Genomic DNA, 26,991 nt, shown 5'->3' with positions numbered 1-26,991 from the left:
GGAGACTTGTACTTTGAACTTCTGCAGCTTCTACAAGGAGGTCATGTTAGATTCAGCTAAACATACAGACTCACAAGACTGTCACAGGCCATACTTGACACTAGTCTCATGGTATACAGGACAGGAGCCACACTTTATCAGAAGTTAGCATCAGGTGTTCGTGTCTGAGAGCATATAGGAAGGAGTACAGTCAACCATCCAGGAGTTATTTTCTTTGGCTTCTCAGGTGGTGGTCATGTACAAAGAGTTGAGGTCCACCTTGGATGGTGTGAGAGTCTCCTGATTTAGAAGCCTTATATCCCTCAGAAGGCGGTATTTGTTGTTAACAAGCACAGGCAGAGTTTCCAGGTTCCCTGTGAGGGACATGTCAGTTAGAAGAGTCACTGCATCTTTAGGAAGTTCAAATCTATGGCATCCTCATCAAGTATTTATAGTTTTCTCAATCCAGACACAATTTACTTACCAATCAAGGGTCATTTTAATTTGCTTAGCAATATAGCAAATTAGCTTATCAGGCTTTAGGGTAACAGAAAGTTAGCTAAAGAGCAGAGCCTCACACAGGAGGAAAGAGTTTGGTTAAGCATTTGCTCATACCTCTCTTATGGCATTATCCTGTTTTGTCTTTATAGTGGTTTTTGTGTACTTGTCTCTTTTTTGTTAACCCTGCTTTTCCAAAACTCTTTGAGTGATAGGAGTATGTTTTATATATTTTTATCCTATCTCGAATCTAGCAAGGTACCTTAAATACACATAATGAACACCATCATAGAACTACTTGTTGAATTATAGTTTGTATGCTCCTTTGACTGGAAGGTTAATCCACAAAAAAAAACTTAGAAAAATTTTTATGACTGGGTTTCATCATAGATGGAAGCAGTGTAGGAATAAATTTTCTGGATGAAGTGGTATGAACAACAGGGTCCTCCTGCATTACTAGGGTTGCTCTTATTTTAATGTCTATAAGACTGCTTTGGAATAGGGGCTGCATAATGATGTCTTCAGATTCATTCTTTTATATACTGAAAGCATATATTAGTGGTGATAAGATACAAATTTGAGAATACTGTGAGTTGGAAAATGGCAAATGTTTCACTATGGGCAAGGACAGAAATACTAAGATGATTTTTTAACTTGGTATAGTAAACCATGTCAAAAGAATCCAGAAAATGATTGTCATGAGATCATCATCACTCTCTACAGAGTATATTATGCTCATGTCTGGAGTACCCTGCTTTTCTGTCTGCCACATCTTATTGAAGAAATAAATGGATCTGAAGAAAGATGAAGATCACTAGGGCTTAAGGGGCTGTGTTAAAAAGATGATTAATAAGGAGTGCCTGGCTGGCTCAGTTGGTGGAGCATGTGACTCGATCTCAGGGACACAAGTTTGAGCCTCACGTTGAGTGTAGAGAAGAAAAAAAGATAGTTAATAAGATTGAGATCTATGTATCAAGAAACAGGATAGTTCAGTGGACCCATCTATATGGACAGGTACTTAGATAATCACTTAACATTAAAATGTAAAAACTGGAGAGCACCTTGAGACTTTTAAAGAGAGACAATAAATTATTCCTTTGCAAAGGTTTTGAATAAAAGTTCTCTCCAAGGAGCTCACATATAGCTTCTTGGTTTAACATGTTGGATATTAGGTTGGGTGAACAATGAATCTAATGTATTGTGTCAGATGTTGTTAATCTACATTAACCTTACACGTGTATATTAAGTATTCCACAAAATCATGTTGGTTTTTTCATTGACATGCTTAAGCCGAACATACCTATGTATAGCCTCTTAAGAAACTTTCCAACCAGAAACTTTTTAAAGTTATTAATTTAAAAACAAACATTTCAAAAATCCCTGTTGCAATAGAGATTTCCTTGCTTACTTAGCTCTTGTGTCAAAATTATGAATGACTAGAACTAAAATTAAAACATTAATCCCATTCTGTTGTTATATCATTTCCTATTTCTTATTTTGTTGATAGTAAATAACCTTTGTTACAGTAATAGGTCCTGGCCTCCTGGAGCTTAGCATGTTTAAAAAATACAAGGAAGGTAAGTATAGAAAAGGGATATATGTATATTGGTGTGTTAGATTAGTGAGATAGATATATATATCTATATATATAGATATATATAGATATATATATATATATAGTAGCGGTAAAATGTATTTTGTTTCACTGAATAATGCTCTGAATCCCTGACCTAGAATTTTAAAACCTTGTATTTTTTAAAAACCTTATTTTTTAAAAAGCTTATTTATTTTTTGAGAGAGCAAGTGAGCATGAGCAGAGGATGGGGGGCGGGGGGGGGGGGGTGGAGAGAGAGAGTGCGCGTGAGAGAGAATATGAATGAGAATGAGAATATCCCAAGCAGGCTCTGTGCTCACAGTGTAGAACCTGATGCAGGGCTCCATCCCATGAACCTGAGCTTAACTAAGCCACCCAGAAGCCCCTTCAGACCTTATTATATCAATGTTACAGACTCATGATTATACAGATTGCATTTCTTGATATAAAGTTTAGTCTTTTACTCTGTGAAGACTTTAAGAAAATATATTTTAAAAATCTGCTTTATAGAAAGATTACCAAGGAACCATTGTATTTTAAGGCACTTATTTCATTTCTTCTGACTCTGTGTCTCCCTCTGTCTCTGCCCCTCCCCTACTCATGCTCGGTCTCCCTAACATTAAAAACAAAACAAAACATGAAAAGGGGTGCCTGGTTGGCTCAGTCGGTTGACCATCTGGCTTTGGCTCAGGCCATGATCTCACAGTTTGTGAGTCTGAGCCCTGCGTCAGGCTCTGTGCTGACAGCTCGGAGCCTGGAGCCTGCTTCTGATTCTCTGTCTCCCTCTCTTTCTGCTCCTCCCCAGCTCATGCTCTGTCTCCCTCACTCTCTCAAAAATAAATAAGGATTAAAAAAAAATTTAGAACGCACATATTTCAATATAATTTTAAGACTTAGGGGAGTTTACTTTTAGAAGAATAAACTTTGTAGGGACTTTAACATATATTTAGTGCTCAATATTTACTAAATGATTTAAATATCAACAATGTTTTGATACCTTGCAAATTTAGTGATATATTTAAAACAGGTGTAGCTACTAAACCTTGTACTTAAAATCACTGTTGGAAGTTTGAATTATTGTGGAGTTAAGGTTTGAAAATAAAGTTGAAAAGCAACTTAAGACTGAATATTTAGTTACACTTGAGAGACATTTCTGAAGAAATAAGTATTGTTACACATGTGTATAATGCATTATAGTTGAAAAAATGCATTTTCATATCCTATCATTTGAGTTTTATCCATATTGCTAGGAAGAAGGTGAAACAGGCATATTTACCCCACATTACAAATAAAAAGCACAATTTTAAAAAGGTGATTACTGAACTGTACCCATTGAATGGCCAGCCTTAGACATGTTAAGTCCCAACTCCATTTTTAAAATTTTTTTTTTAGTTTATTTAAGTAATCTCTGCACCCCATGTGGAGCTCAAACTCACAACTCCAAGATTAAGAGTCTCGTGCTCTTTCTGACTAAGCTAGCCAGGCATCCTCCATGTTCTTTTTAATAGAGAAGTCTCCTTGTTAATTTTGCTGTAATTTTGGAGAAAAAAATAATAAATGCATGTAAATAATATGGTTGATAGCATACAAAAGTATTACATGAAAAGTAATAAATTAACGGTATGGTAAATAAGTAGTAATAGGGATCCATAGGATTTATAAAAATTGTGATGAGTTGAAGCAGTTAGGAAAGTGCTCCTTGAGCATTTGAAGTAATAAGCCTTGAGAAATGTGTTGAAATCAAGAAGTAAGGGTTGAGATTCCACAGAAGAGGCTTAGAAATAGAATTGCCTAGGTCTATGCCCATTCCACCTTGAACGTGCCCGATCTCGCCTGATCTTGGAAGCTAAGCAGGGTTGGGTCTGGTTAGTACTTGGATGGGAGAAATCAAAACGTCCAGGATATCTTCCTGAGTTGGGAGTAAAGGAGATAGTGTATCATTCTTACAGGTATCTATTGTGTAAAGGATATTCAATGTAAAATAAGAAGCTTGGGAGCTTAAAAAAAAATTTTAATAAGGAAATAGAAAAATATATACAACAGTAGGGAGAACAGTGTAATAAACCCAAGTGGCCATTAGGCCATTACTCAGCTTCATCAGTATTTAGCGTTTTGCCAGTCTTATTTCATCTGTCTTATAGTTTTACTTAAGTATTTTAAAGCAAATTCTCCCATCATTTTACCTATATATTCTTCAGTATAATCACTTTACAGATAAGGATTTTTTTTAATCACAATACTGTTATCGCATATGACAAAATTAATACTTTTTTTTTTTTTTTTTTTTTTTTTTGAGAAAAAGAGTGTGAGTTGGGGAGGGGCAGAGACTCTTAAGCGGGCTCCACACTCAGTGTGGGATCTGACACAGAGCTCAATCTCACAACCCTGAGATCATACTTGAGCTAAAATCAAGAGTGAGATGCCCCAACACTTTTTTAATATAAAATACCCAATTTATCTTCAAATTTCCCTTACTTGTCTCAAAAATGTCTTTTTGTGATTGGTGTGTTCAAATTGGCATCCAGACAAGATCCACACATTGTTTTTGATTGAAGTATCTTTGAATCTCTTTTTCGAGGTTCTGAGGCAACCTTTAAAATTTTTTTGCCCTCATACCATATACTATTGAAGAAACTGAGTCATTCGGTATATAGAAGTTTGAACATTATGAATTTGGCCTATTGTTTCTTTTTTTGCTGTCATGTATTATTCTACTTAACCCCATATTTCTTTTTTTCTATTTTTTTTTTATTTTTATTTTTGAGGAGACAGTGTGAGCAGGGGAGGGGTAGAGAGAGGGAGACACAGAATCTGCAGCAGACTCCAGGCTCTGAGCTGTCAGCACAGAGCCCAATGCAGGGCTTGAACTCATGAACGGTGAGATTATGACCTAAGCTGAAGTCGGACACTTAACTGACTGAGCCATCCAGGTGTCCCTAACCCCGTATTTCTATAAACAGTATTTAGATCTAGAGATGTGATTAGCTTCAGATTTTTTTTTTCCCATTCTCATTTTCCTTCTGTTTTCTTTTCAGCATGATCCTTCATATGTGAGACTTTGTACTTTCTGTTGCATTTTATTAGGCACATAAAACTTGGTTGTCTAACTTTCAGTAATGATAAAAAGGATCAACAGGTTCAGGTATTGTTAGCCTTACCTGTTCATCAGGTTCCAACCTTTCAAGGTTTTAGCATCCATGGGTATCTGTTGCCTAAATTCATTATCTCTAGAGGGTTGAAAATTCATGATTTTTCTAATTCGATCATTCCTTCAGCATTCATTAGCTATTAGGGAACTTTCAAAAGAAGCAGTTAGTATCTGAGTATTGGCTTAGTTAACAAGAGAGCGTATTTCTTAATTCAGTGTTAGAGCCAAGTTGTATATTAGAAACTCTTTATGCATTTTATATCCTCAATTTGTGGGAAACAGAATTTAGAGTTTTGAAAAAGTGAGTTCATCTGCAAATTCTGTTTTGATCATTTGACCATACCTTACTGCTGATATATTATGAATACTTTAATTACATGTTGTTTTTTAACATTTTGAATTATCAGGCTAGACGATGATTATCTTTTGGGAAGTTTCCCATGGATAGAGATTATCTTTTTGACAATGGTCATTGTTTCAGTGATTTAAGAACATACACAAAAACCACGTCTGAATGAGTACAAATAATTTTCATACTATTTAAAAAATGACATCAAAATTATGTAAGTGAAATCTCATCTGTTTGTGGGATAAACACAGCACCATGGTTTATGTTTGGATATGTAATTATTTATAGAAAATACTGTGCTAATGTTTCTTTATGATAAATGTTATACCTTTACTTTGGTATTTGTGTGTGTGTGTGTGTGGGAGAGAGACACACACACAAATTCGTTATTGTGTTTATTATCCCTTTAGCCCTGCCATTAAAAGTTTATTAAGGCTTTATGATAATGTTCCAGAAGATTTTGAGGAAAACTCCTATGACTTCAGTGTAGTGATTTTTGTTACTATGAGTTCCTGCCAAGGTGCTGTCCATATGTAAATACAGTAGATTTGCATGGATTTAATCTTTTTTTTTTTTTTTTTTTTTTTTTTTTTTTTTTAAGTAGGCTGCATGCCCAGCGTGGGGCTTGAACTCATGACCCTGAGATCAAGAGTCAGATGCTCTTCTGAGTCAGCCAGGCTCCTCTAATTAATCATTTTGTGATTGGATATTTAAATGACTTCTCCTCTTATATATAGCTTTATGAATAGTATTACAGTAAATATCTCAAATCTACAAGTCTTAGTGGGAATTTCTTTCTTAGGATAAATTCCCCAAAATGGGTTTACTGGATCAAAGGATGCTTGACTTTTGGTATTTGTCACAAAGTTGTTTTCATGTTTACTATGTTGTGGAAATGCAGAGCTTTGAGGATATTTAGCACCATGGTACTTTTAAAGAATATTTCTAAGTATATATGTTGTGTTTTTTTTTTTTTTAATGCTCTCTTATAGTTCAGGAAAATCCTTAAAATAGGTCAACCAAATTTTTTATTTTTTTTTATTTATTTTTTTTAACGTTTATTTTTGAGACAGAGAGAGACAAAGCGTGAACAGGGGAGGGTCAGAGAGAGGGAGACACAGAATCTGAAACAGGCTCCAGGCTCTGAGCTGTCAGCACAGAGCCCGACACAGGGCTTGAACTCACGGGCCGCGAGATCATGACCTGAGCCGAAGTCGGCCCGCTTAACCAACTGAGCCACGCAGGCACCCCCAAAATTTTTAAAAAGTAACTGTTAACTTCTTTTTAAAATTACTTTTAGTATAAGCAGCATTAGAAATGAGGATCTTGATGAAGAATTTCTGCTTTCTATCAAAAAGAATGAAATCTTGCCATTTGCAACCACTTGGATGGAACAAGAGGGTATTATGCTAAGCAAAAGTAGAGAAAGATAAATATTATATGAATTCACCCATATGAGGATTTTAAGATACAAAATAGGTGAACATAAGGGAAGGGAAGCAAAAGTAATATAAAAACAGGGAGGGGGACAAAACAGAAGAGACTCTTAAATATGGAGAACCAACAGAGGGTTGCTGGAGGGGTGGTGGTAGAGGGGGATGGGCTACAAGGGTAAGGGCATTAAGGAATCCACGCCTGAAATCATTGTTGCACCATATGGTAACTAATTTGGATGTAAATTAAAAAATAATTATTAATACAAAAATTGCCAAATGATCATTGCCAGTAATCACTGCTGCAGCTTCAATTTGAATCATGAAATTATGCATTTGTGACTTGCTTACATGCTTGAACTTACCTGCTTTTGTGCTGAAAGTTTTTTTTTTTTTTATGCTTAACCATTAACTGCTCCAAAATAGCAAAGTTTTTACTATGCTCTTTAGCAGTATGGTCAGAGTTTACTCTAAATCTTTAAGTGGGAGTCTTTCTATTTTGGCCACAATATGTGCATATTACCTTAATAACAGTATTATAGACCAGGAGTTGCCAAAACTCCACTTCTTCCTTTCATGTAAGTTTTAAAGATTTTTTAAAGCAATTGATTTTGTAGAGCAGTCAAAGGCAATTTGCTAATATCTTTCCATTTTACATGCATTTACCCTTTTGTTGAGCATTTCTGTCTCCAGGGATGCATGCTGTAGAAATACTACCATGTATTTAGAGAGGATATATTGAAGGGTGTACAAGTGCAGTGATACCTTTAACAGTGAAAAATAGAAATAAATGTCCCCTGGGGCGCCTGGGTAGCTCAGTCAGTTGAGCATCTTGATTTTGGCTCAGGTTATGATCCCAGGGTCTTGGATTGAACCCCATGTCAGGCTCCCCACTGAGCATGGAGCCTGCTTAAGGTATTCTCTCTCTCTCTCTCTCTCTCTCTCTCTCTCTCAAATAAAAAATAAGTTAAAAAAAAACCCAAATATCCACAAATAGGGAAATTGTTAAATAAACCATATACATTTATATAATCAAGTAAGCAGTTATTACCAAAAATAGGGTAGATACACATTGACACTGAAAGATGGACAAAGCAAATTGTGAAAAAACAAATAGTATATTAGAAACAATTTAGAGGGAGATACATGGCATCCTAAGGTTTGTGTTTGATTGAGGTTTTAAGTTTGAAGGTTTGAGGTTCGAAGACATGGTCTTTCACTTTCTTATGTACTTATATATTTAAGTTTTATGCAATGAGAATGTGTTGATTTTAAATTTAAAAGGCATTTCTTTTTTAAAAGAAGGAGGACATTTTTAAAATAACTCCATAGACATTAGATGAGTATTGATTTTCAAAGTATTCGGAACATTTTGGAGGCTCTTCTTCTGTAATTTCCTCCAGAACTGTGGAACAACCTCAGTTTGTGCCTCCTTCTCTACTGGTTCTAGAATCCTGGATCTCACGGCAGCAGCCACTTAGAGCTAAATTGAGACTTTGTGCAGGGGAGTGAGTTGGGGGTGGGTGGGAAGAGTATGTCAAGAAGCTGTCAACTATAGAAATAAGACAACTAGAGTGTAACTGCATTAAGAAGTCTTTAAACCATGAAGAGTGCAAACAGTACTAACTTCTAAGGGCAAGTTTTGGATAAGAGGTAGGATAAGGGGTATCATGAAAAAATCATCTCAAATGGTGGCCACAGTAAGAATAAAGGCACAGAAACAAATCATGTTTTGTGTGTGCCAGGGAGAAGTTAATTTCATTGTGAATTAGCCTCAGGAGTAGTTTCACTGCTACATTGATCAATAAATAGGTATTACCAGGAATAAGGTTCAGGAGGATTGATATGAGTAAAGAAGTTGGCAAAGTGATATATGTAAAATGCTAGGCCAGAGAGCTCACAGGTCAATCACAGTGCGTGAGTTGTTAGTCTCAGTTGTATCAGTTGTTGGTCAGGTTATCGTCACTTAACCATTATGGACCAGAACTGCTGATCTTACTCTACCACAGGTTGCTGCTTCTATTTTTTCATAAGTAAATCTTGGTTCATTGTGAGGTTTCTTATTTCTTAACTTTACTGATACTTTCCAAGGCTTCATTACATCTTGGCACACTAACACATACATACAGTTTTGAACATTGAAATGTATATTTCATATTCACATTTGGGGCCACATGGATTCATTGTGTTCTTGGTTCTGTTTAAATTATTTCTGCTACTTTTCTCCACCCCTGTGCCTAGTGTCCCTGGTGCCATTGAGTATTCAAATAATGTTTACTCTCTGATAACCTTTTTAATGTTTGTTTATTTTTGAGAGAGAGAGAGAGAGAGAGACAGAGTGAGAACGGGGGAGGGGCAGAGAGAGAGGGAGACACAGAATTTGAAGCAGGCTCTAGGCTATGAGCTGTCAGCACAGAGCCCAATGTGGGGCTCAAACCCACGAACTGTGAGATCACGACCCAAGCCAAAGTGGGATCCTTAACCACCTGAGCCACCCAGGTGCCCCTCTGATAATTTTTTTTTTTTTTTTAATGATAGGGAAACTATTTGAATTTGGGAGGTGAGACATTTATGTATTTATTTAAGCATTATTTAAAAATTTTTTTTAATGTTTATTTATTTTTGGAGAGAGAGAGAGAGAGCATGAGCAGGGGAGGGACAGAGAGAGAGGGAGACACAGAATCTGAAGCAGGCTCCAGGCTCTGAGCTGTCAGCACAGAGCCAGACGCGGGGCTCAACCTCACAGACATAGAGATCATGACCTGAGCCGAAGTCAGACGCTGAACCAACTGAGCCACTCAGGCGCCCGGAGACACTGATTTTTTAAAAAGTCTGGTTAAGATACAGAACCTAGATAGGATATATCTTATCCACAGGTGTCTGCCTACTATAAAAAGACATTTGTATAGCAATAAAATAAACGCTTATAATTTTAAATTGATTGAACAGAACAAAAATGAATGGAATTCTCTTTGATGCAACTTTTCCCCCTCCAGACCAGAATCCGTAGAAGCTAGCCCTGTGGTAGTTGAGAAATCCAACAGTTATCCCCACCAGTTGTATACCAGCAGCTCGCATCATTCACACAGTTACATCGGTTTGCCCTATGCGGTAAGTGTCAAATGTTTCTCTGGAAGGGTATTTTTTATACCTAGAGACTGAAAGTAGATGTTTGTAGTAATTGTGCCTAAAAAGAAAACATTTAAAAATCCATACTTATATTATCTAAACAATTAGGTATATAATTTATAGTTTAATTTTTTATTGCTCTAACTATATTTATTCAAAGGATTAAAATTCTATTAGAGGTATTCCCTAGAAGTTTTGCTATTACTATTATTATTATTATTTTGCATTTTATACTATTAATAGTGTGGTATTCTAATTCTTTACCTCCTCTATAAAAAAGCCAGAGATAGAACTGTATTGTATTACCTACTGTTGGTTCTAAATTATATAATAATTTTATTGTAAATTATATAATTACCATTTTTTGAGCACTTATGTGCCAGGCTTTGTGCTAAACTTTTTTTTTTTTTTTTTTTTTTTTTTTTTTTTTGCATGCTCATAGTGAGGGAGGGACAGAGAGAGAAAGGGAGGGAGAGAATCCCAAGCAGGCTCTGCACTGTCAGCACAGAACCATGAGATTATGACCTGAGTTGAGATCAAGAGTCAGATGCTTGAACGACTGAGCCACCCAGGTCCCCCTGTGCTAAACATTTTTACATATATTATCTCATTTGATATTCAAAACCAACCTCATGAGATGGGCATAATTTTCATCCCCATTTCATAGCTGAGAAAATGAGGCTTACCTAAATTAACTTGTTCAGTGTTGCATAGCTAATAAGAGGCAGAGGTTACATTGAAACAGTTGAAGAACTGGACATATTCGTGATATTATCCAGATACAACTGTGAGGGATTTTTGCCACTGGGACCAGCATAAAAACCAATTCCTAAAAAATCTTCTGTTATATACTTAATAATGATAATATGTCTTTTGTGGTTGTTTTTGTTATTCTTGAGCCTCCACATTCCACATTCCTGAGGTTATTTTTTTTTTTACCCTTCACATTGTGTGCCTGCCTCTATCTTGAAGGTGGAGCTCTATGTCCATAGGACTGTGAGGATGTCTTTTGATTAGGGAGGTGAGGGCATGGAGTTTAAGGGAAGTCATTGTGCAGGTGACTGAGGTAGACTGACATTTTCACTTACTAGTATGGTTTAATTTATAGCTTTACCAAGTTGTTATTTTAAAGGTATTAAGGAAGAAATAGGCCAACTTCATATTTCTTGAATATTCAAATTAAGGACTGAATTTTATTTTAGTTACTTAGTTTATATTGTTGCTGAAATTATATATATTGTGCTGTATTTGTGTTCATTTATCCAGGACCATAATTATGGTGCTCGTCCTCCTCCAACACCTCCGGCTTCCCCTCCTCCATCAGTTCTTATTAGCAAAAATGAAGTAGGCATATTTACCACTCCTAACTTTGATGAAACTTCCAGTGCTACTACAATCAGCACATCTGAGGATGGAAGTTATGGTACTGATGTAACCAGGTGCATATGTGGTTTTACACATGATGATGGATACATGATCTGTTGTGACAAATGCAGGTAAAATATTTTACACCATTAGTTTACTTTTCTTGAATGCTGCTAACCTTTGATTGTTAACCTTGGAAAAGATAAAGTCACTTTTGAAGGAATTGATGAATGTGGTTTTTAAGTGAGACTTCTGCTGTTATCAGCGCAGTTTATTTTGTTCCTAGAAAAAGCCCCTATGGGAAAGAAGCTCTCTTAGAGTTTATCAGAAATCATTGTTAATTGCATAATAGGCATTCAGTTCTGAACTTTATTCGTGTAGGATCACATCTGTTTTTGCTCATTCAGTAATAATACAACTACATACAGTGGTAGACAAGATAGAAAAATGAGCCCTGCGAATTTCCTTTGGAGTTATTTGTGCTGTGTAGTCACTGTGATTTTCCAGTTTGGGGGAATTATACATTTTGATGGATGTTTGTTTGACTTGACTCTCTCACCTCCTTTTGACTTGAACCTTGCAGCACTCTGGAGTCTCCTTGAACCAGAACCACAGTCTCCCCTCCCCCAACCCTGGTTCAACCACCAAGAAAGGCCTCCTCCCCTAGAGAAGGTGTGATTGGGACAGAAAGTGGGGTTTTATTTTTGTTTTTGTTTTTTTGGGGGGTGAGGGAGTTGGGGAGGATGGAGAGGGAATAGGATTTCAGCCTGAAAGTTACTGAGTCCGTCCCCTGCACAGAGTGGGAAGCAGAGTATTTAAGCAGTGCACTGTAGTGGGTAAGAAAGTTTGGTAGCTTTACACAATTTCCTGGGTCATATCTTTATGGCATAGCTTCATTATTTGATTTGAAATAGTATAGCATACACCCATATTTGAACGTGAGTGTAAAAATACATCTTAGAGCCAAATATAAATTACTTTGCATTATTTGTAATATTGTTCTCATTTATTAGGTGGTTAGGAGTTGAATGTTACTGATATAAACATGTATGTAGGGTTATATTTTAAAAAGATGATTTACCTTTGCCAAAAGGGGGGAAAATTAGTCTTAATTTGGAAGGTGAAATTTGATATTTTTATGTAAAAATGTGAAGTTTTGAGTAAATTTTTTATAAAAATATATTGTGATACCTTTTCACATTTAAAAATAAATACTCATTATCTGTGACATATCATTACTATGAACAATCACTTCAGTAAATTTACTCAGGAGGTAAATTAAAAAAACTAAAAAAATATCTTCAGTGATAAATTCTTTTCTTTATTATTTTTTAAATAACTACCTGATAGAAAATCTCAGTTCATATTTTAACTGATCACATAATATAGCTTTCTCTTAGCTGATCTTGTCTAATGTGATAAATTACATACATTTGGCAGCGTTTTCATTTTAATGCATAATATGAATATTGTTTTCTTTCTATTTAATTACAGTGATCTAGATATAATACAGAATTATCTCTGTTAGAAAATAGTGAAATAGTCCTTAGGATTTATACTATCTACAAATTCTTAAAGGACCAGTTCACAGTTTTTGGATTGTTCAAAGTGTTTGCTTCCAGCAACTGCTGTTATGAATCTATTTTTGGTGGTTTTATTTTTCTACTGCTTAATCTGTAAAATATTGTACAACTTAATGTTTTTTCCTTTCTTCTTGTTCTGTATTGCCTCTATGTATTTCCATGTACCTACTGCCTATAATCTCCTCTTTCAAGTTTGGCATCTAGATCCCTGATCATTTATTCATTTTCTAGTTTGGTTTCTTCTGTTGTCTGCATGACATTACTACTTACCACCCAAATTTAATTTAGTTTGTTATTCTAGCCCTCCTGTCTGGTGTTCTGCTTTTCTCACTTTTCTCCCCACATCTTTGATATATATTCCATTACCTTCCACTTTCTACCAGTTCTTTTCCCAACATCCTCAGTTAAGTGAAGAGCAATACAACAGCAGGTAAATCAGTAGGGATATATTAGAAGTTGCTGAATATTATGTAAAAAGTAATTAAGACTATTTTTAGGAACAGGTGTGTGTGTGTGTGTGTGTGATATATATCTGGACCAATTAAAATCTTGGCAACAAAATACAATAATAGTAATAAATTGAAAAGTTGCCTCATGCTGGTCCATGTATTGCATAAGAATAATTTGAGGACAGAATAGGTTTAATCCCTACCTTCATAGAATATATCTTGGATTCTTTATATCTTCCCTGCCACATTCTAGTTCTGTCCTTTAATGCAAGTTTGGAATGTTGGAAAATCCTCTTAATTGTTTTTTCTACTTTCATTTTCTTCTTTGAATTCAAACACTTTATATCATCAAAACACATCTAGTTTTACATGTTGCTAGTTGGAGGAAATCTACACACATCCTGATGTTCCAACTCCTATATAATCTGACTGTACCATACTAACCCAATTCTACCTCCTCTGTATTTCTCAAAATGAAAATTCCCCTTCATATAGTTTAACTGTCTTCTGTCCATTGCTCGTCATATCTGTCTACTTGAGAAAAAACTGCTATGATGATATCTTTTCTTTCTAACTCTCAAATGAGGTTTTATTCAAGTCCATCATTCTCCAGGGTGCTTTTCCCCATTAACTTCAAGGAGTGTGGACATCTTTACTTTGTGACTTTTGATAATATTTGTAATGTATACCTTTCACATTTTAAAGTTACATTTGCTTCAGAAATATCTGTATATCTATATTTTGTCCTCTTTGCATCTCAAAGTTTTATCTCCCCAAGGACATATTTCTGTGAATTCCTCACAGCACCTTTTACAGTGTTAAACACAAAGTGGGCACTTACTAAGTGATAGTCAAATAGAATATCAGGTCTTAATTTATGGATGATTCTAGGACTATTTTATATTTTGCTTTTTTTTTTTTTTTAAAGCGTTTGGCAACATATTGACTGCATGGGGATTGACAGGCAGCATATTCCTGATACATACTTATGTGAACGTTGTCAGCCTAGGTAAGTTGTGCATACTTATAAGATTGCCAGTAAATACACTGAAATAATCTTCAGTTATTAGAAGTTTATGTATGAATTCTGGATTAAACAATTAATGGATTACTATGTTTCATCAATTCTAAGATATACTTTTAATTTTCATATTTATTTTATTTTTTTGTATTTTGACATCTCTAAAATCAGGAAGAATGTTTTCATTGATAATATGTCATGGTTTACTTTGTAGCATTTTTCTTTTACTTTATCAATAATGCATAAAATAATAGCACATCTTTTAAGTGATGGCATTTTTTTTCACTGAAATGCACTATGTTCAACAGTTACTAGAAGAACATTTCCTTAGCTTATAAAGAATTTTGTAGGTCTATACAATCATTCCATCACCCTGCTTCAACAATTTTCAACAATCTTTTTCATTTATACTGTCATGTGTTTCTTTTCTCCTTCACATATTTTAATGCAAATCCCAGATATATTTCATTCATATATATCTCTGTGTATTTCAGTATACAGTACACTAAAACCTTGGATTGCAAGTAACTTGTTATGTGAGTGTTGTGCAAGACAAGTGAACATTTATTTCTAATAAATTTTAACTGGATAAACGAGTGATGTCTTGCAATGTGAGTAGTACATGATGTTGTATGTCACATGATCACAACTGAGCCAGTGGTTCTTGAAATTCCTTTTGATATACAAGTTCTCTGGATTACAAGCATGTTTCCAGAATGAATTATGCTCACAAACCAAGGTTTTACTATATATGTATATGTATTTAAACATGCATATACATGTATAAATATACACACATTTAAATACATATATAATTATGTATATTTATTAAATATATGTATAATTTGTAAAAGAATTAAAAAAAAAACCAAAACCATTATTGTATATGCAACAAAATGTATTATCATCCAGTCGCTGTTAGAATATTGATTGGTTAATATATATCTATTCAGTCTCTAGTCATCTAAACCTCCTTTCATTACTCCAACTTTGGCCTCTCCTTTGCAGTGTGTTTCTTTAAGGAACTGAATTGTTTATCCCGATTTGTTTGCTAATTGCATTATCATGCTATAACAAGTTACTCTGTCCTTTGTATTTCTGTAAGTAAGTGTGTGATCAGATTATAGGTTCAGTTTTTGTTGTTAAAGTTTATTTATTTTGAGAGAGATAGCAAGCGCCCAGAAAAAGCATGAGCAGGGGTGGGGAATTGGGGGTAGGGGGCAGAGAGAGAAGAAGAGAGAATCCCAAACAGGCTCCATGCTGACAGTGTGGGGCTTTGAAACTATGATGTGGAGCTTGAACCCATGAATCATGAGATCATGACCTAAGCTGAAATCAAGAATTGGATGCTTAACTGACTTAGCCACCTAGGCACTGCTCAATTTTTTTTTTTTTTTTTTTTTTTTTGGTAAGAATATTGTAAGAATATTTCATAGACTGCTTCATCAGGTGACACATCATATCTGGTTGTCTCTACGATAGGACCTATTGGTAGTCATTATTTAGACCCATTAATTTATTAGGGGTTGCAAGTTAGGGCCATGTTAATATATTTTTTTTTAATGCTTTTTTAATTTTTGGAAGAGCATGAGTGGGGGAGCGACAGAGAGAGAGTGAGAAACAGACTCCAAAGCAGGCTCTAGGCTCTGAGCTGTCAGCACAGAGCCCAATGCAGGGCTTGAACTCATGAACTCAATGCGAGATCATGATCTGAGCCAAAGTCAGATGCTTAACTGACTGAGCCACCTAAGTGCCCCAATGCTATGTTAATCTTATTGCTTATGACTTATTAGCTCAAATATGTCTATAGAAACAAACTTTCCCATATTAACTGTTTAGTTCTTTTAAGGTATCCAGTTGACCCTTGAACAGCGTAGTTATGATCTGTGCAAGTCCACTTATATTTGGGTTTTTTTGATATAGTACTGTAAGTTTATTTTTTATGACTTTGTTTTTTTATTTTTTCAAAATGTTTACTTTTGAGAGAGAAAGAGAAAGAGAGAGAGCACAAGTGGGGAAGGGGCAGAGAGAGAGGGAGACATAAAATCCGAAGTAGGCTCCAGGCTCTGCACTGTCAGCACAGAGCCTGACGTGGGACTCAGAGTCATGAACCATGAGATCATAACCTGAGCCAAAGTTAGTTGCTTAACTAAGTCACCCAGATGCCCCTTTTTATGACTTTCTTAATTATGTTTTTCTGTGGCTCACTAATACATATGCTCACTAATACATAATACATATGCATACATGTATTCACTAATACGTATGCATACCAAATATGTGTTGATCAACTGTTTATGTTATCAGTAGGCTTGCAGTTTTAATTTTTTGGAAAGTCAAAAGTTATATGTGAATTTTTGGCTGCAAGTGTCATTATGAACTCAGGTATTTAAACATAATGGATGTCAGTCTGCTGCAGTTATTATTCGTATTGATATTTAAATTTTGTCTAGTTTTCGTCGGTGGAAACTTGACAACTTGACTCTTGAGCCCTTTTGACAGTATCCTAGTGGTACTTGATAAGTGTTCGTGCTGTCTGGCATAACAAGATGTCTCGAGCTTGTATTATACTTCTGTGCCCCTGAGGATTGGTTTTCAGGACTAGAATCTGAGCTAGCATGCTCTTTCTACTGGATTGGTTACTGTTCCTAGGTCTTTTTGGTAGACAAAGCTAGGAAATATGTTTTGTGTGTTTATTTTTAAGATAAAATACATGAGTTTATGCAGATAATTGCAGTTTAAATTTAGGAATACAAGGTTTTCATCTAGTCTTTTCTGTATACTGTTTATATCTCCTTTGATCTTCGTTCTCAATAACAGACAGTAACATAATTAGAATTTTACCAGTTTACTCAGTTGCTTTATTTCATAGAAAAATGCAAGAATCTCAGAGTAACAATACCAACAACTAGCACCAACAATATGATTATGTAAAGGTTTATTTTTATTTATTTATTAAAAAAATTTTTTTAATGTTTTTATTTATTTTTGAGACAGAAAGAGACAGAACATGAGCAGGAGGTGGGCAGAGAGAGAGGGAGACACAGAATCTGAAGCAGGCTCCAGGCTCTGAGCAGTCAGCTCAGAGCCTGACACGGGGCTCAGACTCACAGACCGTGAGATCATGACCTGAGCCGAAGTCGGACGCCCAACTGACTGAGCCGCCCAGGCGCCCCTATTTATTTATTTTTAAAGTAATTTCTACACCCAACTTAGGGCTTGGACTCATGACCCTGAGATGAAGAGTCGCATGCTCTACTGACCGAGCCAGGCAGGTACCCCTATGTAAAACAGGTTAGAACTTTTTTTCCCCTTAAGATATGTTCCACAAGAAATGTATGGTTGTGTTTAAAGTCCCTTAAAAGAATTTCACTGTGTGGTTAAAACACCATCTGGATGCACACTTACACACTTAGGTTGATGAGGTTCTTTTATTTTTGATTTTTTTTTAATATTTATTTTTGAGAGAGAGAGAGCAAGCTTGCAGGGGAAGGGCAGAGAGAGAGGGAGAGGGAGACAGAGAATCTCAAGGCTCTGTGCTGACAGAGTCGTGGGACTCAAACTTAGGAATTGCAGGATCATGACCTAAGCCAAAATCAAGAGTCAGACATTTCACTGACTGAGCCATCCAGGTACCCCTTATTTTTTAAAATTGAACTTTTAATTTTGAGTTAGAGTGCCACATAGTTAGGAAATAATAAAGATTCTGTGTATCTTTTACCCAGTTCCCCCCAGTGGTAACATGTTGCAAAACTATTAATGCAGTATTACAGCTAGAATATTTAGTTGGTCTAGTCAAGATACAAAACATTTCCATGGCCAGTATCCATCACATTGCTTTTTCAGCTGCATCCACCTCCCACCTTTTCCACCTCTCCCATCTCCCCCATTCCTGGCCTTTGACAACTCTGTTGCTATAATCTGTACTCCATGACTATAATTTTCTCGTTTCAAGAATGTTATATAAATGGAATCATACAGTATGTGACCTTGGGGTGGGCTTTTTTTTTACTCAGCATGATTCTCTGGAGAGCCAGCCAGTTTTTGCATATATCAGTCTTCCTTCCTTCCTTCCTTCCTTCCTTCCTTCCTTCCTTCCTTCCTTCCTTCCTCCCTCCCTCCCTCCCTCCCTCCCTCCCTCCCTCCCTGCATTCCCCTTTCCCTCCCTTCTTTCTTTCTATGCTTGTTTGAGAGAGAGAGAGTGGGGGAGGGGCAGAGAGAGGGGGACAGAGGATCCCAAGTGGGCTCTGTTCTGACAGCAGACAGTCCAGTATGGGGCTTGAACTCACAAACTGAGATCATGACCTGAACGGAAGTTAGACGCCTAACCGACTTAGCTACCCAGGTGCCCCGATATTTCATTCATTCTTTTTGCTATGTAGTGTTCTATGATATATATGTATCACAGTTTATTTAACCATTCACCTGTTGGACATTTTTTTGGCTATTACAGAAAAGTTGCTATGAACATCTGTGTACAGGTTTTGGTATGAATGTAAGTTTATTTTCTTTGGGATAAATGCCCAAGAGTTCAATTGCTCAGTCACATGGTAGTTGTGTTTAGTTTTTTTAAAAAATTATCCAGCTATATTGCAGAGCAGTTGTACCATTTTATATTCCTACCAGAAATGTAGGAGGAATCTAGTTATTTTTAGGATTGCTTTTTATACTTTGTTTTTATAATTATATACTTACATGATTATGTAAGAAGTAGTCTCATTATTTTGAAGTTAAATTTTAAAACAAAGTATATTCAGATAAGTTGAACTTTCTATCCCTGAAGTAACATAAAAAATAGATTATTCTTTCCATTGTTTCCTTATTAGAAATAAATGTGTATATACATCTTTGTATTCCTTTCTTATTTAGGTAAGCGATAGTATATTACAGAGTTTTGCCACATTTCCTTTTTTTTCTTAAAAATATCTGCTAAAGGGGCGCCTGGGTGGCGCAGTCGGTTGAGCGTCCGACTTCAGCTCAGGTCACGATCTCGCGATCCGTGAGTTCGAGCCCTGCGTCGGGCTCTGGGCTGATGGCTTGGAGCCTGGAGCCTGCTTCCGATTCTGTGTCTCCGTCTGTCTCTGCCCCTCCCCCGTTCATGCTCTGTCTCTCTCTGTCTCAAAAATAAATAAAAAACATTAAAAAAAAATTAAAAAAAAATATCTGCTAAAGATCACTTCATAGAAGTATATAGAAATTGGCTCATTTTTTTCTGTTGCTTCAAGGTGCTTCATCTTTTTCATGGAATAGTGTATTCAACCAGTCTCATTAGAGTGGACATTGTTTCCAGTCTTTTGTAATTGCAAATAGAAGTAGGCGTGTTCAGTAAAAGGGTAAATGTATAACATATGCATAAAATTTTTGTCCGATATTGCTGAATTCTCCTCCAATACGAGCTGTACAGTTTTGAATTCCTACCAGTGATAGATAAGCATGCCTGTTTTCCCAGGGCTTACAATAGTGTCTGACAGACTTGGATTTTTCCCAGTTTAACTAGATTCAAAATGGTAATCTCAATGTTACACTTTGCATTGCTTTTTTATGAGTGAGGTTTTACTATGTGATTTTGCTTTACTTTATGATAGTTACTAGCCTTTTGCCAAATAGTTTTTGCTGGGGTAAATATCTATTGATAAATTCAGTTAAGAACTGGTTTAAAACTGGTCATTAGGGAGGGTAGTTTATTGAGTGATACCTACTTACTATTCTGTGATAATCAGTAATGTTATAGTTATATGTCCTAGTAGACATTAAGACAAGTCTGTTACTGAATTGTAGATATTTTAGTCTAGAGCCCTTATTCTCTCATCTAAGAAAAATATCTAGTCTTATTTGACCTATAGGCTAATAGGTTTCGACAGTGAAAATGTTGGTGGGAAATATAAAACAGTTCCTATGGATGATGTAGTTCATGTGTGGGGAGTTAATGAAATATTTTACTTTTTTCTTTAAGTTTTTATTTAAATTCCAGTTAAGATCCAGTGTTCTGTTCATTTCAGATATATTATGTGTTTAACATGTCCATACAACACACAGTGCTAGCACATCACAAGTGCACTTTTTAATCCCCATCCCCCCACACACACCTCCCCTCTAGTGTATTTTTAATTGTTAAAAGTTCAGTGTGTATTATTATTTCAAAAGTGGAAATAATTTTAGGCTGGTAATAATGCAAATAGATCCTAAATCAGTGGTGTGCTTTTAAGAAATTTATTTTGGTTATTGTAAACATTCTTTTTTTTTTTTTTCAGACTTTTTGCTCTAAAATTTTTTAATTTTTGATGTTTATTTTTGAGAGAGAGAGAGAGAGATACTGAGCATGAGTTGGGGAGGGGCAGAGAGTGAGGGAGACACAGAATCCGAAGCAGGCTCTGGGCTCTGAGCTGTCAGTATAGAGCCCAGCGCGAGGCTTGAACTCACAAGCTGTGAGATCATAATTTGAGCCCAAGTCCACTTATCCGACTGAGCCATCCAGGTGCCCCCAGACATTTTGCTTTAAACATTCAATTTGAAAAAAAAAAAAAAAAAAAAAGGTACTAGCTTCCTAAGTAAAAAGTTATTTTCTTAAAAGCACAACAGTGTCACTTACCTGGCATCTACTGCTAATTATGCTAGATCAAATCTAAAGCAAGGGAAAAAATACACATATTTTATACTGTTTGTTTTTCAGTAAGAACATTAGAGAAATTGTAAAGTTTATCACATTTAAAATCAATCTGCTTTATATCTAAATTTATGAAAGTTTGATGAATAATCATGTTAATATTTTAATGCAGGAGTTTGGATAAAGAGAGGGCAGTGCTACTACAGCGCCGGAAAAGGGAAAATATGTCAGGTGGGTGAAGAGGATCTATGCTAAATTAAAATTAGTGTGATTGAGAAAATGAGTGGTCTGCATGTTTCAGTTGGATATAAACACCTTACCAGTCAATGTTGGTTGTACATACGACTTACAATCTCAGGTATAGATTTTAAGTAGTCTTTTTTACAGATTATAGAATGTACTTATTTTAGAAAATGTGGAAATTAGAGGAAAATAAAAATTTTAAATCCTCATTTTTGTACAAAGGTAACAGCTTTAAAGAAGTATTACAATATGTTTGCTTTTCAGAGAGATGGTGATCCATTAATCATATGGAATAGTATTTCATTTTGAGGAATAGATTTTAGCAGTATAACTGTGCTACAACTTTTATTTTGGCTTACGACAACACCAGTACAACTGGTTTTGAATAATCATAGTTTACTGAACTGTTTGATGGACATTTAGGTTGTTTCCAGTGTTTTTTGTTTTCTTTCGTTTCATTTTTGTTACTACAAATAGTACTGTCAATGAAACCCTCCCAGACAAGTTTTTTTGTTTTTTTGGTGGCCTTTTTTTGTGTGTGTGTATTTTTGTTCATTTTATCTTTGGACACACACCTAGAAAAAGTTTATTAGGTGAAAGAGTAAGTATATGTAGAATTTTGTTAGATATGGTTAAATTTCCCTTCATAGGGAATTTTGAATTACCACTGGCTATTTATGCAAGTGCCCTTTTCCCATAGTCACACTACCTCAGTGTGTTGTCAGACTTTTGTATCCTTTCTAATTTAATGTATGAGAAAAGGTATTTGTAGTATGCATTTAAATGTATCTTACTATGAGTGAACTGAGGAAGTAGAAAAAAGTGTATTCTTCAGAATGATGGGAGATACAGCAGCTTGTCTTGTAGAATGCTGTTTGATTTTTCATTTTGTTCAAGATAGTGTTACAAGTATAGTAATTTTTATTTTGCCTTGGAAGATGGTGATACCAGTGCAACTGAGAGTGGTGATGAGGTTCCTGTGGAATTATATACTGCATTTCAGCATACCCCAACATCGATTACTTTAACTGCTTCAAGAGTTTCCAAGGTTAATGATAAAAGAAGGAAAAAAAGTGGGGAGAAAGAACAAAACATTTCAAAGTGTAAAAAAGTAAGTTTTTCCTTTTTTTAGTTATGTAGGCAGGAAGTGATGGGAACTGTGTTTTACAGGAAAGGCAGGTGAGTAATGGATGGTAGCTAGAAAAGGTTGCAGAATCTAAGTTTTTTAAAACTCATTTTACAATTTTAGTATGTTTTAAAGATTGAAGTGTAATAGATAAATGTTGGCATACTGATTTGAAATCACTAATGAGACTAGTCATAGAAAGGCAAAAGCTAAAATAAAATAGAAAAAAATTGCTGTTTTAGACAAAAAATAGCAATCCTAAGTTTTTAATAGTTTATGAACAAGGTAAAAGAGCATATGATAATTGTGAATAATTGTTTATAGTTCTTCTCTGAATCGTATGTAATTTTAATAAACCTCCATATTTAATGAATTTCTTATCATGTAGACTTCTTTTACTTAAGTCTTATGTGATGAATTATCCCAAGGATTTAATGGCACAAAACCATTTCTAAGCCACTTTTTCACTAAATTTATTATTATTGGTCCTGAAGATTTTTCTTTTATAAGTTAAAAAAAAATACTTTTCACGAGAACTATATTGCTATTATAGAGTGAAATTATTCCTAGATATAAAATCAGGTTTTTCCAAAGAAAGCATTTTTTTTTCCTTGAGTAATTCTTCAAGATATTATTTGGTTATTTAATAGGCAGCAGGTACTTTTCAGTTTCTCATTTCACCACCATTTAAGCTTGACTATAGCAGTCTTCACAGATGAGGTCCCTCTCCAGTTCTGCTACACTTTTTCCTGTATATTATCCATTCTTATAACCAAATTCTACCTGCACTTTCTGGGTGGTTTTTGTTTATTTATTTATTTATTTTTTTAAAGTAAGCTCTGTATCCAATTTTAGTATATGTGCTGCCGAAGCGAGCACTAAAGTAAGCTCTGTATCCAACATGGGGTTTGAACTCATGACCCTGAGATCAAAAGTCATATGCCCTACTCACTGAGCCTGCCAAGTGTCCCACCAGGTGTCATCTTTGGTTATGGTGTTCTCTTCACCATTTAGGATATTCTCATCTCTGTCTTTTAAACCCTTATTATACTCTCAAGTACTGCTTCCTCCATGAAACTTGCTTTTCTCCTATCAAATATGATCATCTTTCTTTGCATCTCATTATGTCACTTGAACCTTTTATTATAGCACTTGTAACAACATTTTGTCTTCTTTCATTGTTATGTCCCTTATTTCAGATTGTAATTTACACAAAGAGAGAGAGAGATTGTCTATCAAATGCCTTTTATAATTTAGGAATTCACATATTATAGGTATCGGCATACCTTTTTCATATCATGCTTTCAAATTAGGCTTTCCTGTTTATTGTTACTTGGAAATTGTATCCTTGCATATTTGTTTTAGGTCATTTGGCTTAAAAAATCTATTTTTTGAATAAAGCATAGATTTTGCACTTTTTCTGGGGGGAATTACTTGTCCCTATTTAAAATGAATCAGTCCTGGGTCTTGGAGTGTGACATAGTTGTTTCAGAATATTGCTGTGTATTTAAAAAGAGAATTTTTGTCTTATGTTGTTAGTAAAAATTGCCAAGGATTAGAAAAAAAAAATCAAGGAACTGGGTATAAAAGATCTGGTTTTCCCACTTAGATCTTGCCCACTGTTAAGGTTTTACTATTATTTGAGGGGTGACATGTAGTATATATATAAAACAAAAGAATATATACAGTTTTGCTTTTTTTTTTTTTCAGCCTATTGTTATGGCTAATTGTTAAAAATTTGAAAGGAGTTTACAATAGATGTTCTGGATAGAGGACAGTTTTTATTTTATTTTTATTTGTTTATTTTTTTTTTCAACGTTTATTTATTTTTGGGACAGAGAGAGAGCATGAACGGGGGAGGGGCAGAGACAGAGGGAAACACAGAATCGGAAACAGGCTCCAGGCTCCGAGCCATCAGCCCAGAGCCCGACGCGGGGCTCGAACTCACGGACCGCGAGATCGTGACCTGGCTGAAGTCGGACGCTTAACCGACTGTGCCACCCAGGCGCCCCATTTATTTGTTTATTTTTGAGAGAGAAGGCGTGAGCAGGGGAGGGGCAGAGAGAGAGGGAGACACAGAATCCGAAACAGATTCCAGGCTCTGAGCTGTCAGCACAGAGCCCGACGTTGGGCTCAAAGCCACGAACCGTGAGATCTTGACCCGCGCTGGAGTTGGATGCTTGCTTAACTGACTGAGCCACCCAGGCACTCCAGATTTTTTTTTTTTTTTTTTTTTTAAGTAATCTCTATACCCAGTGTGGGGCTCAAACCCACAACCCCGAGATCAAGAGTTGCATGCTCCACCGACTGAGCCAGCCAGGTGTCTCTTTCATGTTTCTTTAGTACCAGGATTGTATTCCTTTCAGTTGTTCATCTTTCTGGGTACATTACTTCTCCAAAGTCCACCTAGCTCTTTGCCCATGTTTTATGTGACGTTTCACTGCCTTGTTTTTGCTGTTAGTAAATCTTGCTGACTGCCAACATATAGTCTACACACAAACTTAACACATATATTTGGGTCTATGTTGCTTACTCTCGGTTTATGTTTGTTAGTCTCCCTGGAGACTTTTTGGGTGAAGTGGTGAGGAAGATAGGAATTAAATGTTAAATACCACTTTGGGACCTGGCAGAGTAGTGGGCTGTCACTAAATTATTTATTAAATAAATACAACTCTATTTGCCACAGTGCTTATTACTCAAATGCTCCTCTGTGCTCAAATATCACTTACTAGTTGACTACGAGAATTAAAGTAAATAACTTTATCACTCCCCAGACTTGTCTCATGACTTAAATAAAATTACTGTAATATTGTTAATACCCTTCCAATTTTAATCAGATATTTTCCCATGGTTGTAATAACTGAGCACACAAAAAATTTGACATTTTTTCTAGCAGTATCATATACATATTCTCTTGTTCTTACATAGCCTGCATTATGGTTTTTGTTGTTATTGTTAATTTGACTATAGTTGACATACATTGTTACTTTGGTTTTAGATATACAAAGTCTGCATTCTATTTTTAATAGTAAAATAGTATGCTAGTAGGTGACTTTCCTTACTTAAACATTCACCCGGTTCTGGCTATATTTGCCAAGTTTTTTATTATTATGAGACTTCAATAAAATGCTTTACTGAACTGATTGATTATATCCAGTTTAAAAGAAAACTAACTCAGAATTTCATGTTATTTTAGGCCTTTCGTGAAGGATCTCGGAAGTCATCAAGAGTTAAGGTAAACAGGGGCACCTGGGTGGCTCAGTTAAGCATCTGACTCTTGATTTTGGCTCAGGTCATGATCTCACAGTCATGAGATTGAGCCCTGTGTGGAGCTCTGTACTAAGCATGGAGCCTACTTGGGATTCTTTCTCCTTCCTTCTCTCTCTCTCTCTCTCTCTCTCTCTGTACCTCCCTGCTTTCTCTCTCTCTCTCTCTCTCAAAATAAATAAACATTAAAAAAAATTTTTTTAAGAGTTAAGGTAAATTCATTAATTTTTTTTTTTAATACATTAAATTTAAGTCCTTGTTCCAACTATCAGTTTTTCAGGAGCTTACTAAGTGGTTGCTTGTCCAAAACCTTTACTTTATGTTCTCTTCATTGCGTATCATCTCATTGCTTATTATCTTTACCAGAAGTGACACCATAGAGAATCCTAATTGGATTACTATGCCTCTCTTGGAGTTTATTAACACTGTTAAATCATTAAGTAAAAGGAGGTATATAAGTAATTCCTATTATCAAAATTTTGGATAATCTAAATTTCAGTAGATTATTGCATTCCATGTCTCCATACCACTTTGTATACTGGATATATGAATGCAAAATCACATTTAGAATTTGAAATTTTTCTTTTTTTTTTTTGCATAGTTGGGGTTCTAGTGATTTAGTCAAGTTAGTTGTTATACTATAAAATCACCATAGAGGTATACAAAGTAGTCACTTGTACCTTGAATTAGCCTGTATCCTCAATTTTGTAGATGCCCTGATTTCTGAGAGTGGCAAGGCTCCTCAGCTCTGCCTCCCACTAAAAGATAGGTATTGGATCACAGAGGTCAGCTGTATAGACTTACTATACAGCTTTCTAGGCTGTGTGGTTAAACGCTAATGGGTTTCTTAAGTTGTCAGATATTAAAATAGTATGTGGGAAGCATGTTACAGTGTATCTTTTGTGCATAACAATTATTCATTATTTCACATTCTTGGAAAACAAATAATTAAACAGCTGTCCAGTGATGATTACTGCATACGTTTGTAGTTCTTTCTCAAGAAAATATGTGGTGTCACTCAACACACAGCAAGCCCAAAGTTTCATAAAATGTTTCTTATATGTTAAAGTTGGGGATTATATACTTACTATATATTAAACTTGAATTTATGGGACATGATCTGACACAGTACAATCTGAAAAAGGTTTTGGATTAAGCTGGTGGAAACTGTTGATACTCTAAAGTTTTCCTTTCTTCCTTATT

The 26,991-nt window shown here is 35.4% G+C and overlaps 1 protein-coding gene across 5 annotated transcripts in view; it reads left to right on the top strand.

Moving 5' to 3' along the window:
• Nucleotides 1–26,991, top strand: part of KMT2E (lysine methyltransferase 2E (inactive)) — a 99,488-nt gene that overhangs the window by 43,529 nt on the left and 28,968 nt on the right. For 4 of the 5 annotated variants that reach the window (XM_006929135.5, XM_019825358.3, XM_003982682.6 and 1 more), the window contains 6 exons: nt 9,998–10,112; nt 11,397–11,626; nt 14,456–14,536; nt 21,325–21,383; nt 22,334–22,506; nt 25,718–25,756. In XM_006929135.5, coding sequence (XP_006929197.1) covers nt 9,998–10,112; nt 11,397–11,626; nt 14,456–14,536; nt 21,325–21,383; nt 22,334–22,506; nt 25,718–25,756 — 697 coding nt within the window. Of the gene's footprint in view, nt 1–9,997; nt 10,113–11,396; nt 11,627–12,078; nt 12,168–14,455; nt 14,537–21,324; nt 21,384–22,333; nt 22,507–25,717; nt 25,757–26,991 lie in introns of those variants that run through there. The other variant, XM_019825359.3, reaches the window with a different exon arrangement.

Source organism: Felis catus, chromosome A2, assembly GCF_018350175.1.
Source record: "Felis catus isolate Fca126 chromosome A2, F.catus_Fca126_mat1.0, whole genome shotgun sequence".
NCBI lineage: Eukaryota > Metazoa > Chordata > Mammalia > Carnivora > Felidae > Felis > Felis catus.
This window is presented reverse-complemented; position numbering and strand designations above follow the sequence as displayed.